Below are 15,949 nucleotides of genomic sequence, written 5' to 3'. Positions count from 1 at the left end.
TGTCAAGAGAGAGTTTGTCAAAGCAACAAATACTGTTGAACACCTATTATCTGAAGCTAATGAGCTTGGGGTGAGGGGTTGACTAATCTCTTAGACATTTCCTATGACAAACATAGATAGATAGATACATCAAAATTTAGATTGTCTACAGATCCAACTCTACCAGGGAATGTGTGAACCCTCTGAGTTCTGTTTGGATCAGCAAATAGTCTTCCTTTCCTGATACTTTTCACAGTGGATCTACAGAGTTATTCAGTATTTAGGGCTTCCCTGGTGGCTCAAATGGTAAAGGATCTGCCGGCAGTGCAGGAGACCCAGGTTGGATCCCTGGGTCAGGAAGATCCCCTGGAGGAGGAAATGGCAGCCCACTCCAGTGTTCCTGCCAGGAGAATCGCATGGACAGAGGAGCCTGGCGGGCCACAGTCCACGGGGTCGCAAAGAGTCGGACACGACTGAGTAACCAACGCTTCCACAGCTTCACTTCATTCAGTATTTTATCTAATTGCCAAACACACGTTTTCAGGAAATCACCTCATAGTGTTATTTCTCAGCAAAGATTCTACATAGTAGCTGATCAAACACACAAGAACCATCACTGACTGGATTCCACGGTGAACCTAGATTGTTTACTTTATATTCTCTTTAATGGGTAAAGGACATCATGCAATAATGTTGGACACAGTCCAGGTTTGGAGCAAAGACCTCTTCCAAAATCCCCCTGGTCCAAGTCAGGAGACTGTGATCCAAGCACAGGTTGCCACACCATCTCCATCTCAGTCAAGAGGGGACCAAGGATGAAGGGGTGCCAGGGTCTGAGTGGCACCCAAGAGGTGCATCTGAAGACCGAGTGGTCCCACCCGCCATTCCTTCCATCCATGCCCTCAGCACAGCAGGGACTAGAGAGCAGCAAACACAACTTGCTCCTCTCACAAAATCCCCAACGCTCCACGGCTGGGACCTCCTGCGGAGCAAGGGGCAGTCACTTCTGCAGCTGATTAAAGAAAAGGGACGCGAGTGAGACCTGGGAGAAAGCTTTTGCTCTCAATGATTTGTCACTTCTGCGCATAGAAAATAAGTAAAAATATGTTTCAGTGGCAAGGCCTATCTAGCATCATAAAAACACTCCCTACCTGATGCACCTACACGACACGCTGGAGAAGCTGTGGAGGGACAGGGACCCCCTACACTGGTGATGGGAATGCAGACTGGTACAGAACAGCACCATGGAGAAGAGCATGGAGGCTCTTCAGAAAACTAAAACAGAGCCACCATATGATCCAGCAAGCTCACTCCTAGGCATTTATCCAGAGAAAACTGATTTGAAAACATACACACACCCCTACGTTCACAGCAGCACTATTTACAATAGAAAAGACACAGAAGCAAGCTAAACCTAAGTGTCCATCAGCAGAGGGCTAGATAAAGAAGATGTGGTACTTGTATACAATGGAATATTGCTTGTGTGTACACTCGACTGTGTCTGATGCTTTGCAACCCCATGGACTGCAGCCCACCAGGTTCCTCTGTCCATGGGATTTCCCAGGCAACAATACTGGAGTGGGTTGCCACTTCCTTCTCCAGGGGATCTTCCCAACCCAGGGACTGAACCCATGTCTCCTGCACTGTGGGCAGATTCTTCACTGCTGAGCTACTGGGGAAGGCTGCAATGGAATATTTCTCAGCCATAGAAAGAATGAAGCCATGCCATCTGCAGAGACAAATGGACCGAGAGACTATCACACAGAGAAAGACAGACATCATATGATATCACTTATATGTGGAATCTAATAAAAACATAAAAAGGAAGTCCTTGAAAAACAGAAACAGACCAACAGACATAGAAAGAAAACGTGGTTATCAAAGGGGAATGGGTTTGAGGGGTTAATTAGGAGTTTGGGACTGATGTATACACACGACTATGTGTGAAATAGATAATCAACAGAGACCTAGTATATAGCACAGGGACACCCTACTCCGCATTTTATAATAACCTATAAGGGAAAATAATCTGAAAAAGAAAAAACATACATGCACATGTAAATGAATCATCATGCTGTACTTCTGAAACTAACCCAACATGGTAAATCAACCATACTTCAATTAAAAAATAAACACTCCTCCTGAAGTAAAAAGTTAAGAGTGAAGCGTGCACTCCTCCTGCACACGAGTGTATTATTAAAACGTCCCTGGTTTAAAAAGAAGCCATCCATCACATCCCACTAACCTCGTCAGCTAAGTCTAAACACTGACATAAGACTATGAATCATTTTAAACTCCAAGTGAGAAGTCACATCAAGAAAACATTCCAAATGTATGATCTACCCTGGAGTTGACATTCAGACGCCTCGTCTAAAAAGCAACGTTTTCCACAGACCCACAGCAGACAGAAAAGGCATTTTCTTCCAACTTCACACGTGTCTCTTACCAGCTATAACTCACAGATGGAGAGGATGCCACACAGGTTAAGTAAAGCCTCATGAAGCGGGATAAGTTATTTTTGTGAGCGTGACTAAAAACAAGCTTAAAAAGAAGAAAACAGACTGATGGGCACAGACCCTGGGGAGCTCAGAGCGCCTGTGCATAGGGATCTTCAGGACACTCAGGTGCCCCTGGGGGGTGCTCCGTCAACCCCACCCGGCGAGGATGGCAGTCCCGTCTGCCTGCGAGGCCCCTTGGCATCCGCTGCAGGACAGGCCAGCAGCAGCACCGCCCCATGGAGGCTCAGCTCTGAGGGCCCCCTGGGCCGTCTTAACTCCCAGCTCCTTCCTGCTCAGAGGCCAGAGATGGGGGACATTAACCCAGGGAGATCCCAATCTGATGCCCACCCACCTGCAGGGGCACAGGGAAGGCCGCCTGGCTCACAGCAACACTCACAGCTCTGCCTGCAGCCCAGCCAAGGCCGCCCACTAGAAAGCCCGACCCCAGCCCTGTGAGCCTGGGCCTGCACAGCTTCCACTTTGAGGGCAGCCTGCCTGTTGGGCAGAGCAGAGCACTGGGTTCTCCTTAAATGTGCACACACAAGATGCAGTGAGCTGAGTCAGCATCCCAGGCCAAGGGAGGCTGTGACATGCTATTAATTCCTAAGCCAGGATCCAGCAGGGCACCTTACGGGGGAGAAGCTGCATTCGAGGCATTGCATTAATTCACAGACACCTGGTCTGTGCTCGACAAGAGCTCCACTCCCACCCCTTACCTCTCTCTCCCTCCTGCTTACCTCTCCCCAAACAACACCCCACCCAGGCGACCCAGGGTGCCATCACAGACCCCGCACAAGCAGGAAGCCACGTGGTGCTGACCCGTGGACCGTTTCTTCAGGAACGCACCCTTGAGACACAGGTGGCTTGGAAACAGCCCGGGACACTACCTGCGGAAGCCAGACGGTGGCTGGACTCTGGAAGCTCCACCTCTGTGTACCAAGTGATCGTGGGGTGAGGAGCAGGACACTGGCCTGGAGACTTCGGTCACGTGACAATCCCACCCCCGGGCTGCGGACAGAATCACCGTCATCAACTTTGGAGGCTCGGTGGGCCGCCCTCCCAGGGCAGGGCTAGGAAGGCCTGTCCTGTCAGCCGGAAAACCTCACTGCCACAGATGGCTAAGATACCGAAGTACGGAAGGTCCTCGTGCAAAGCATTTCTGCCAGCTCCTCTGAGAAAAATGTCCAGCCCCAAAGGCAGGATTCCAAACGTGGAACACGATGGTCTGTCAAGAGAAAAACTGAGGGGCAACAAGGAGACACTTTACACGGAAATCTTTTTCAGTTTAAACGAACCGCATTTCCAACTGAGCCACTTCACTTTTACTTTTCGCTTTCACACATTGGAGAAGGAAATGGCAACCCACTCCAGTGTTCTTGCCTGGAGAATCCCAGGGACAGGGCAGCCTCGTGGGCTGCCATCTAAGTCACACAGAGTCGGACACGACTGAAGTGACTTAGCAACATAGCAAAGCTCATTTAGGACACACTCTTCATCTGGGGATCTGAGGGTGGGGCTGGGGATGGGGAGTGACGGGTGGGGCATTAGAGACCCTCAGCTTCAGGATTCCCAGGAACCCTTTTTTAAAACTCTGGCTTTTATTGAAATATAGCTAATTTACAGTGTTATGTTAATTTCTGGTACTCAGCGACGTGTATGTATATATTAACATACAAATGCATACATTTAAACGCGTATCTTTTTCACCCTCCTTTCCCTTATGGTTTAGCACAGGGTACTGAGTACAGTTTCCTGTGCTGCACAGTAAGATCTTGTTTATACACCCTATACCTAAGAGCTGGCACTGACTGATCCCAAACTCCCAACCCCTCCCTCCCCCAGCACCTCCCTGCGGGTGATCTGGTGTGGCTGACAGCTCTGCAGTTCACTCTTCCTCTGGGCAATGCTGCCCGGACACCGTGAACCCCTGGGGTGTCTTAGTAAGAAGTGGTTTAGACAGACCATCAGAGGGAGACAGTTCTCAGTTCTACCCCAAGCCAGTTCCACATGATAATTACAGGCGGCAAGACAGAAGGGCATCCAAATGGGCAGATGGATGGGGAGTCTTGGCAGGGAGCTACCCTCAGTGGCAAATGTCTAGATTCTGGCTACCCTGAATCATTCTCTTTCCAGCCTAATGGCTTGTTTATTGAACATTAGTGGATTCTGCTCTTAATTAATAGGGCTCTACTCAACACAACTGTATTTAAGTCTCAAGAATTAGCCTCAGGAACACAAGTCTCCTCTTTTGCTGTATTATCACTCCCACCCTAGCTGTTTTTAAATTCAACTCCCTAACTCTCAGGTTTGCAGAAACTGCCAGGATCTGGTTTGGGAGTCTGCTTCTTTGCCCAGGGCTGGAAGTGAGCTTAAACTTCATGTCCCGTGTGCGCACACACACATTCACACTCACAGCCCATCTTCCCCCGTCTCCTGACCTCAGTTTACTACCTAAGCATTTAAGGCTTCAGGCCATTTTCACATTCCTAAAGGGTCAATGCATCTGGTCCACTCCATGAGCCCAAGGCTGCGTGGAGCGCAGACGCTGAGACAAAGGCCTGGCAAGGATGCCTCACCCTTTCTGCTGCTCTTCTCACCACCCGGCCAACCCCCCACCCAGGCAGGAACCCAGATTCTCCTGCTGCACCACCCCACGGGCCAGGTTTGGAAATCCTCCTCCCTCCCCACCGCTTCAGGCTGGTGCCCATTCTTAACAAGCCAAAGCAGACAGGACATGCATGGCAGGAACAGAGACGTCATAAAAAGTAAACTGCTGGAGCCCTGATCTGTTCCAGACTAAGGTGAGGCAGGGTCAGAGCCAGGCACGTGCACAGGTTTCTCCTGGAGGCCTGGGGGAGGCGTCACTGGCGCCCAGCACTGCCCGCGGCCCCGGGCGGGCTGTCACAGGCCCACAGCTACGCTGCGGAGCAGCCCTGCACCACTGCTGTGAGGGACGCTCAAAGCAAACTGAGAATGCATTTCCAGCAGAGGCCAAGGGGCTTCCGGGGCCCCTGGTCTAAAGAAATCAGGGACCCTGGAATCCCAGAGGAGGAGGGGCAGGGCCACCTGGCCTGTCTGATTAGTTTCACCGCAGCTCCTTCCAGTCCCCACGGAGAGTCAGAAGCTCAAGCACATCAGCAAGGACCCCGGGTAGCTCCCTGGTCCCGTCCCCTCGTCTTCCATGACTGGAAAGGAGAGGGTGATAAGGACAAGGCCAGTGTGGAGGATGTGGAAACGGGAGCCCTCAGGCACTGCTGGCTGTAATAGTGAACAGAGTCGCTGCTATGGAAAGCGGGGTGGTGACCCCGAAAGAGTTAAACATAGAATCCAGTTATCCCACCCCAGGGAGAACTCAGAAATGGAGTCAGAGCAGGGACCTCCAGAGAAGTATCACTCACAGCAGCCAACAGTGGTGGCAAAAGTGTCCATGGACAGATGAGTGGACAAACCAAAGGTGGTGACCACACATTCAGCCTCAAAAAGGAAGGAAATCCCACACCTGCTATGATGAGGACATTCTGCCAAGCGACATAAGCCCATTACAGAAAGACAGACACTTCAAGATTCTACCTTGCTCAAGTCCCTGAAGTCAAATTCACCCAAACAGAAAGTAGGATGGGAGGCACTAGGAGCTGGGGGCAGTGTGGGTAGGGAGTGACTGGATACAGAGTTTCAGCTGGTGAAGAAAACAATTCTGAGATGAATGGTGACTGCTGCACAGGAACGTGACTGTACTTACTGCTGCTGAGCTGCAGAGATGGCGTGTCACGTAAATTTTACAAAGATTCAAAAATGACTGGGCCAGAGAGAGACATGAGCAAAGGGGTGTGCAACCTGAGGATCAGACCCTCGAAATAAAGGGCAGGTGCCCTGCCTCCTCCCACAGTCGGCAGGGCCGGAGCAGACAGGGGCCACACACGGGCCAAAGCAGGGCCCCCAGATGTGAAGAGGCAGGCGCCCTTTCACTTGGTACCTTGTCTTAGCCTGTTCAGGCTGCTTTTACAAAACACCACAGACCAGGTGGCTTATAAAAAATAGGCACACACTGCTTGCAGTTTTGGAGGCTTGAAGGCCAAGGCTGAGTACCGGTGTGGTCCGGGGACCTCTTCCAGGTCACAGATTTCTTTCTCCCCCTATCTCCATGGGTTAGAAGGGTCAAAGGGAGCTCTCAGGGTGTCCTTCATAAGGGCATTCATCCCAGTAGGAAGGGCCCGGGCCCAACCTTCTGTCCTAACACCTCCAGTAGCCCACCTCCTAATACCATCACCGTGGAGGTTAGGATTTGAACATGTTAAGTTGGGAGAGACACAGGCATTCAGATCACAGCACACCTCAACACCTGCTTGCAGAACTGGACTTTCACAGGAGGGAGATAGAAGATGACTTCACCTCTCAGTTGCCATCACTTTGCATCGTCTAATACAGTCACTTTAGTTTCTCAAAATCAGACATCCAATACCTCCGAAGTCTGCAAAGAACAGGACGGCACAGCTCACAAGCCCAGTCAGAGCAGGGTGGCTGAACAGTTTAGTGACAACTGATCTTTCTGATGTCCTACAGTCTGGCAAAAACAATATGAAGCAGCAAGTTTTTAAAAAGTCAGTCTTTAAAAAAGAAGGATCTAGAATTTCTGGGAACACTTCTGTTCCTATGGTTTCAGAGATCACATGAGTCTTGAGTCCATCTTATCCAACATCCTCCACCAACAGGGAGATGCAGGCTCACTTTTTGAATTCCAGCTGTGTATCCTGTGCCCCCAAATCACTGCAGACAGTAACTGCAGCCATGAAATTAAAACACTTGATCATTAGAAGAAAAGCTATGACAAACCTAGATAGCATATTAAAAAGCAAAGACGTCACTTTGCTGATAAAGGTCCATATAGTCAAAGCTATGGACTTCTCTGATAGCTCAGGTGGTAAAGAATCCACTTGGAACGCAGGAGACCCTGGTTCGATTCCTGGGTCGGGGAGATCTCCTGGAGAAGGGATAGGCTACCCACTCCAGTGTTCTTGGGCTTCCCTTGTGGCTCAGCTGGTAAAGAATCCACTTGCAATGAGGGAAACCTGGGTTGGGAAGATCCCCTGGAGAAGGGAAAGGCTACCCACTCCAGTATTTTGGCCTGGAGAACTTCATGGATGAGTCCATGGGGTCTCAAAGAGTCGGACACGACTGAATGACTTTCACTTTCATGGTTTTTCCAGTAGTCACATACAGATGTGAGAGTTGGAACATAAAGAACGCTGAGTGCTGAAAAACTGACGCTTTCGAATTGTGGTGCTGGATAAGACTCTTGAGAGTCCCTTGGGCTGCATGGAGGTCAAGCCAGTCAATTCTAAAGGAAATCAACCCTGAATATTCATTGGAAGGACTGAGGCTGAAGCTCCAATACTTTGGCCACCTGATGTGAAGAGTCAACTCACTAGAAAAACCCTGATGCTGGGGAAGATGGAAGGCAAAAGGAGAAGAGGGTGGTAGAGGATGAGCTAGTTGGATGGCATCACCAACTCCGTGGACATGAATTTGAGCAAACTCCAGGAGATAACAAAGGACAAGGAAGCCTCGTGTGCTGCAGTCCACGGGGTCACAGAGTCAGACACAACTTAGTTACTGAACAGCAACAGCAACAAAAAACCCCGTGTCATGTCATAAAGTTATGACACAATTTATCACAAGGCAGCACCCTTGCCTCCCAGGAGCTCAGAAGTCTGCAGATCAGAGATGCGTAATGGAAAACCCTCACCTCACACAAGGGTTTCCAGCAGGGGAACCAGCACAACCACAAGAGGTGAAGGCCAGGGCTCATTATCTGAGATGAGATGAGGGGTCTCAATGGCTGGGAATGCAGCCCCCAGCTACACCTGCGGGAGGAAGCAGGAGCTACCTGGGAAAGAAGAAAAGTCGCCGGGCCCTGGGGAGAGAGGAAGCCTGCGACAGCACGCTGCACTGTGGTTCAGGAAGGACAAGGGGACAGTGAGAAAGGAGCTGCTGGACCTGCGAGCCCACGAGGGCGCCACTGACCATACCTGGCCGCTGACAGTTAAATGAGTGAAAACTGAAGAAAGTGAAAGATCTGGTTTCACATTTCAGTGGCTCCAGACAGGACACAGACATAGAGCATCTTCATCTTCACGGCATTCCACTGAGCCGGGAAAGAGGCAGGAGCCACACCAGGACGGGGCTGTGGGCTCGGCTTAGAGGTCACTTTAATCCTGCACATCTGACACCTGGACCCGAGTCTTCCTATTCCTGTGCCTGTATTCTTTCCACTGAGCCTGCCTGTCTGCCTTTGATGAAGAAAGTCAAATTGGATTAATGGCCAAGCACAAGGAATTCTAGATTAGGGAAAGATCCTTGCCTGGCCCAGTGAGCGTGCAAGCAGATCCATGTGTGTCCACAGAGGAAAACAGCCTGTTGTCCCCTATCTGAAGGTGGGAGAGGGTCTGGAAGTCAATATCCCTTATCTGGGATCTTGGGTAATGTGGTAAGAAGGAAGAAGAGAGAGTGATGAAGCAGGATTCCTGGTTATCTGGCTCACCTTTGGCAGTCTCTGTCAGTTTTGGGGGAAAAGGATAAGGACTTCAATGATCTTTTGAAAGTGATCAGTGTCTCCTAAAAAGAGACCTCCACTTGGTTTGGTGGAGGTGGGGACTGGAGCTGCAAAGGTCCCCAAAAGCATCTGTGGTCTGGGAACCTGTCTTATCACATGGATTGCAGTAAAATATGTCTTAGTTGTTGCTTGATGAGCTTTTTCGTTTTTAAAATAGAAATGTTTTTGGCTGTGAAATTTATTCTAATTGACCTTAACCTGTAGAAGACATGGTTCTGGCAAGCAACAGCTTAGCAGCTAATTAGGAGACCAACAGAAGTGAGTATAAACCCTAAAGGCTGCAATGTATCCGCCCAGCTAGGGAAGTGAGCATCCTTGTCCCTTAAGAGGAGGACTGTCTGTGAGACAGGCAGGCGGAAATGCAGTAGCTGCTGGAGGCCCAAGAGAGTGCACAGCAAAATCGAGTTCAGGATAAATAAACACCATCAGGTCCTCAAATGTCCAAGGACAGAGGAATAGATAAAGACGATGTGGTACATACACACAATGGAATGGCGGCTCGGTGGTAAAGAGTCTGCCTGTCAATGCAGGAGGCATGGGTTCAATCCCTGGGTCAGGAAGATTCCCCTGGAGTAGGAAATGGCAACCCACTCCAGTATTGTTGCCTGGGAAGATCCATGAACAGAGGAGCCGGCGGGGGGCTACAGTCCATGGCATTGCAAAGAGTCAGACACAACTGAGTGACTGAATATGCACACACACACAAAGGAACAAAATTGGGTTATTTGTAGCGACATGGATGAACCTAGAGACTTACCAAACAGAGTGAAGTAAATCATAAAGTGAAGAGAAACATCAGAAACAACACGTGGCTGTGGAATCCACGAAAATGGTACAGAGGAGCCCATTTGCTGGGCAGGAACAGAGAGACAGACTTCAGAATGGACTTGTGGACACAGAAGAGGAAGCCGGGCGCGGGCTGAATGGGGAGACTGGGACTGACATGTGTACATCACCACGTGCAAACAGACAGCTGCTGGGAATCTGCTCCATAGCACAGGGAGCTCAGCTCGGAGCTCTCTGATGACCTAGAGGGGTGGGGGGGGGAGGGAGGGAATATGTGTATACATATGACAAACCTAGACAGTGTATTAAACGGCAAAGACATCACTTTACCGATAAAGACCTATTTAATCAAAGCCATGGTTTTTCCAGTAGTCATGTACGGTTGTGAAAGTTGGACCATAAGAAAGGCTGAGTGCTGAAGAATTGATGCCTTTGAATTGGGGTGCTGGAGAAGACTCTTGAGAACCCCTTGGACCTCAAGGGGATCAAGCCAGTCAATCCTCAAGGAAATCAGCACTGAGTATTCATTTGTAAGACTGCTGCCGAAGCTCCAATACTTTGGCCACCTGATGTGAAGAGCCAAATCACTGGAAAAGACCCTCATGCTGGGAAAGACTGAAGGCAATAGAAGAGAGTGGCAGAGGATGAGATGGTTAGATAGCCTCACCGCCTCAATGGATATGAATCTGAGCAAATCCCAGGAGATAGTGAAGGACAGGGAAACCTGCAGTGCTGTAGTCCATGAGGTCACAGAGAGTCAGACACGACTTAGCAACTGAACAACAATAGCTGATTCACTTCATTTTACAGCAGAAACTAACAATGTTGCAAAACAACTATATCTCAATTTAAAAAAAAAAGAATCAACACCATCAGGTCTTGAAAACAATGACCATCATTAGCTTTGTATAAAAGCAAATGAAACCTGGAAGATGAACACGCCAGTGAGAAGGTGAAAGTGGTAAAACAAAGGTATAAGGTGGAGGGGGCTGGAATTCGCTTAAATGAAAAGTATAAAATAGTAAAAAGGTATGGTATCAATATGTCAATAATACAAATCAATATTAACTAGTTTAATTGAAGAAAAAATTACAAAGATGAAGATATATAAAAGCCTTCAGTGAATCATGGAATACAAAATCTATGTTCTGATACAGTATAAAGTAACTGAAAAAAAAATTTACAACTAAAATTATCCAACACATACAATCCACAGACCCCACAATTAAATGCAGATGGGGAGAGAATAAAGGGGTGCTGGAAATACACATGTAAACACACTTTTACTTAGTTCAGACCTACACCACAATCAAGTGTTCCTATTTTTAAATTTGCACAATTTCAATCTAAACACTACTTTGGTGTCAAACATCTCTGCTCACTTTTAAAACTTATGACCAATTACAAATCTAAATTTAATAGCAAAGCACAAAAGGCCTAGAAACCTAAACTACCCATCGGTGTGCAGACAACCCACAATCACTGCCTTCCTAATAATTATGGAAGCACTTTCAGGTGTTCACAAGTTATCACTTCACGTCCCAGGTCCCAAATTAAAGGGGCCACCAGACCCAGACCTGCAAGCCCGTGGGGGTGTCCCTCGCCTGGACCTACCTAATAATAATCTGATCCGCTGGCACCAGGAAAAGTCAGCCAGGGAGGGAAAGAGGTGGAGCCACAGGCTGCCGTGCCTGATACAAACATCTTCACACCAAATTTAATCACATGTTAGCTTCAGCTCCATCACACAACCGCTGAGAAATATACTTACAATGCCCTAAGCTTACCTGATACTGTAACAGGGAAATGTTCAACTCCTCTATTGTATTAAAAAAGATTAAGAAAAATTATTATTACAAAAGAATAAAATTCTGAGATCTCCTCTCCACTTTATATCAAACAAGAACGAGTTCTGATGCCCTTAAATGAACTACTGACTTAAAGAAGAGCTCAGAAGTAACATCTTTAAAAAACAGCTCAAACTGAATGGGAAAATTTTAATGTAGCAAATAATCAGTCAAGCTTTCATTTTTAAGGATGTAAACACACTTTCTAACAGGTTAGCCAAAAGCCTAGAAACCTTAAAAAAAAAAAAAAAAGGCCCAAGGGCGTAAACTTGTTTTCACAGAGCACACCTGCTGATATTTCACTACCTTTGCATGCTCGTGAGAGGTAAGGGAGAGAATGCCAAGGTGGCCACCCAAGTTCACGGTCAGGAGTAGCAGACCTCCCGTACTTAGCGGTATGTTCAGCATCAACAGGACTCAAGAAGCTCAAGTTACCCACTTTGATTAATATCTTTAAAATTATTTCATGTCCTAATAATTTGATAAAATAATGACAAATTTATGCAGAGAAGGGAATACCAGCTATGTCTCCAGGGAGCACATGTTCTGGTGAAACTGACTCACAAACTTCCACTGATATTTACACAAGCACGCTCCTGAATGAAGCCAATGGGCAAAGGCACCAGCTGTTTAGACATTTCATGTCACTGGAGACTATTTTATCCTACAGAAATACGCATTTCCACCACAGGGGGAAAAAAATAACTACTATCCTGCCAGTTCACCAATATGCTGCCTCTTGTTCCTACCAGCTCCAGTGGGAAATTTAATCCTGTGTCCATACCCAACCACTGGGATGTGGGTGTGTGCATGCGTGCCCAGTTGCTCAGTCATGTCTGACTCTTTATGACTCCACGGGTTGTAGCCCACCAGTCTCCCCTGTTTATGAGATTTCTCAAACAAGAATACTGGAGTGGGTTGAACTACTGGGGTAGATCTCACAAATACTCAAACAGATAACTAAAAGTAAACCAATAAACTTTGCCTTAAATGGACCTGGAGATATTTTAAAACTTTACTCAAAGGTAATTTACCTTTACTTGCATTCTAGAATATTCCATCAGTTAGTATACCTCAACTGAGGTCTGAAATTCTTGAAAAGTCACACGGTCTGATTGGTTAGCTTTTGCCTACGTCCTCTTTCCTAAAATAATACTTTTCCCCAACAGTTTTAAATTAACTTGGCCCTAAGATACGGTTTTAATGAAATTACTAGTAAAAACCTAAATTCCAATCCAAATAAAATGTATACTTCTGTTCTCAACAAAGGTAACTAATAACTATGTATTAATAAATTAGGCAGACATACAGTCAGTGAGTTTACATTCACTAATGTCTCTGGCCCTTCAGTAATTCTCAAGAAGGACTGTCATACACGTTATTTTATAAGGTGACATGTCCTTAATTCATTGTCCCCCATCCAGCCCATTTCTACATAACACAAGGCAAAGTGCCAGTCTCAGTGAATGACAACAAATTCATCACATCAGTCATCTGCCACGGTGTGGAAAAGTAATAGCTTAATGAAAGTGGGATTAGATAACCAATCATGGCAGTATCAGAGAAAGAACATATTCCCTGGAGCATGGAGCAGGCGGCAGGCATTGCCTTATTCTCAGGCAACAGGTCAGAGTAGATAGTAATTTCGGTGAAGAACCAATAGAAGCTGACTGCCACTAATAATGTACCAAAGTCAGAAAGAATCTGTATCTTTCCTTTCTGACAGGCAACCAATACACCTAAATTACATAAAACAAAAACACCCAAGGCCATTTCTGCGCTCTGATTTTAAGCATGCTTTATTTGGTTGGCATCTGTTCACTAAAAGGTACTAAAACAAATGATAGAATAATTGAGAATAAGAGATTTAAAAACAATATGTCTGCATTTCTTGGTCAAAGATGTTACTATAAGAAGATAGGAGGCTCTGCATGTGAGTGTGACACAAGAGTCAAACGCATCAAGAAAAACAATCTCAGGTTTGTTACCATATCCACAGCAAAAGCCCCTAGTCTCTGCCGGGGAGCTTGCACGTGAAAGCCAGAGGTCTGCAAAGCACCATGAGCAGACCGGGCGGGGCTGGGGGTGGTGGTGGCGGTGAGGGTGACTGACTTCCTGCTCACAGTACCACCCTGGAAACAGTGCCCCAAGTTTAGGACTCCCCATTTCACTTCTACAATCAGATTCTTTTAAAGGATTTTACAGGTACTTTTTGGATATAATTTTGCTGACCTCTTAAATGTTTGTTGACCTCTTAAATGTTTGCTGACCTCTCCAAATATAAGATAGTTTTGCCAAAAGGATTCCGGTCTCCGTAAACAGATTCATTAAATAACCTCTCCAATGGAGACAGATTAGCAGCAATTCTGTTTCACATTTCTCGATGTCATTTTGCGATGCCCACTACCATGAAAAAGGACTTTCCACATTTCTTTTCTTTGGGGGAAATTTGTTTGTTCAAAGGGAATTACATAACCGCCGCTAGGCGCACAGCTTAAAAAAAAAAAAGTTCTTTTTAACATTCCTCAGCTTCAGGATTATTTGATTTGCTAACCTGGCTCACTTTTTCCTGGCATTAATGGCAGAGTTAAAAAAGAAAGAAAAAGGCAGTTTTTGAAAACCTTGTGCGCACTTGGGCAGCACCGCGGCCTATGAGTGTGCGCGGGCAGGATGAGTCAACGGGACACACTGCAATGAAAAGAGATTAGTTGTCCCCAAAGCTGCCTCACTGGAGACCAGTTGCTACAGTGGAACGTGGGCCCCTTCGGTAAGCAGGTGCAGGGCCCACCCCAGGCACTCATTCCATTCGCAGGACTCATCACACATTCCCTCCAGGCCCTTGAGACAGCGCGCAGGTCCCGGGTGTGCCCCGCGGAGACGCACTGCCCCGGCAAGCCGAGCGCGCGACCCCCTGAGCGCAGGCCACTGGGCCGGCGGGGGTCCTGCACGACTCAAACTCCAGCTCGGGATCTGGTTAAAGAGCAGGGCTATTTTTCTTGTATTAGGGAAGTTACTCTTTCAGCGAGTAGAATACGAACGTGACGTGTAATCCGCACACACGAGTTGGGGGATGTAAAACAGACCCCGCGAAAGTCTGGGCAAGGGGATCGGCCGCGCAGGCAGGCATGGGAGCCCCAACTTGAGTGCGATGCTGGGGTGCCCGGGGCGGGCCCGGTTCACTTGCCAGTGCCCTGTACCGAGGAGCCCCGAAAAGTCAGCCAGGGAGGGGAGCAGCAGAAAACCTTCAGGGCAATGCCCTGTACACAGCCTTGCCGAGACCGCGGCCCCCAGGCGCCTCTGGGTGCTCGGACCCTGTTCCCCTTCCTTCTGGGGGGAGGAGGAGCGGACGGTGGGGCGGGGTGACAGCCTGGAACACAGTCCCCCGAGGGGCAAGTCAGCGACAGCGCTGGGGGCCCGGGCCGGCGCTCCAGCGCCTTCCTCCCCTCCCGCAGGGGGAGCTCTCGCGGGTGGCGGGGAAAGTCCGTGGGGCTCCGCCCGCGGGGACCCCCAAAGGGAGCGCACCGTCCCCAGCGGGAGCGCGCACACAAACGCACACACGCGAAAAGCGCCGGGGCCGCGGACCGACACTGTCACCCGGGAAACGACCCGGGCGCACACAGTACACGGCCCCCGTCCCCCGGCGGCGCGGGCTCGCGGCCCCGCGAGGGGCGCCCCGTCCCGAGGGCGCCGGCGGCCGAGGCGCGGGGAGCCCGGGGCGGCTTACCCGGTCGGGGGCTTGGCCGCCGAGGCTCGCGGCGCGTCCATGGAGTCGGCGGGCGAGGGGGCGCGGGCGGCGCTCGGGACCCGCGAGTCAGGCGCTCGCAGCCGCCGCCGCGGCCCTCATTCACGTTTTCCGCGCTGACCCATCGGCCTCCGTCGCGGGCCGGCGGAGGACAGCGGCCGGGCCGGAGCGGCAGCGGGGCTGGAACCGAGCCAGGCGGGCGGGGGCGCGGGCCGCGCGGAGGGGCGGGCCGGGCGGGGCGCCGGGAGCAAGGTGCGCCGCGCCCCGAGCACCGCCCCCGCCGCCGCGCGCCTCCGCCGCGGCGGGCCCTGCCAGCGGCGCGCGGCCGGGGCGGGGGCCGTGCGGCCGGCGGCCGGGGAGACGCCCGCGTCCCCGGGCCTCTGCTCTGGAGGGAGGGCCCCGGTCTCCTGGCGCCTGGGGGTCCCGGGAGCGCGCCGCGCGGCGGCGGGGAGGAGCTGCGGGGGGAAGCACCTGGCGGCCTCTGGGC

General features: G+C 49.6%; 1 protein-coding gene across 7 annotated transcripts in view; it reads right to left on the bottom strand.

The window, feature by feature from the left end:
• Nucleotides 1-15,722, bottom strand: part of COBL (cordon-bleu WH2 repeat protein) — a 317,955-nt gene extending 302,233 nt beyond the window's left edge. For 3 of the 7 annotated variants that reach the window (XM_055420348.2, XM_055420347.2, XM_055420351.2), the window contains exon 1: nucleotides 15,445-15,721. In XM_055420348.2, coding sequence (XP_055276323.2) covers nucleotides 15,445-15,485 — 41 coding nt within the window. In that variant the 5' untranslated portion in view covers nucleotides 15,486-15,721. Of the gene's footprint in view, nucleotides 1-15,444 lie in introns of all 7 variants that reach the window. The other 4 variants (XM_055420349.2, XM_055420346.2, XM_055420345.2 and 1 more) reach the window with 2 other exon arrangements.
• Nucleotides 15,723-15,949: the final 227 nt, after the last annotated feature.

This window comes from Moschus berezovskii, chromosome 3 (genome assembly GCF_049115385.1).
Source record: "Moschus berezovskii isolate FMDL1 chromosome 3, NW_MosBer_1.0, whole genome shotgun sequence".
Taxonomy (NCBI): domain Eukaryota; kingdom Metazoa; phylum Chordata; class Mammalia; order Artiodactyla; family Moschidae; genus Moschus; species Moschus berezovskii.
Note: the sequence above shows the minus strand (reverse complement) of the source record. Positions and strands in the feature narration are given on the sequence as shown.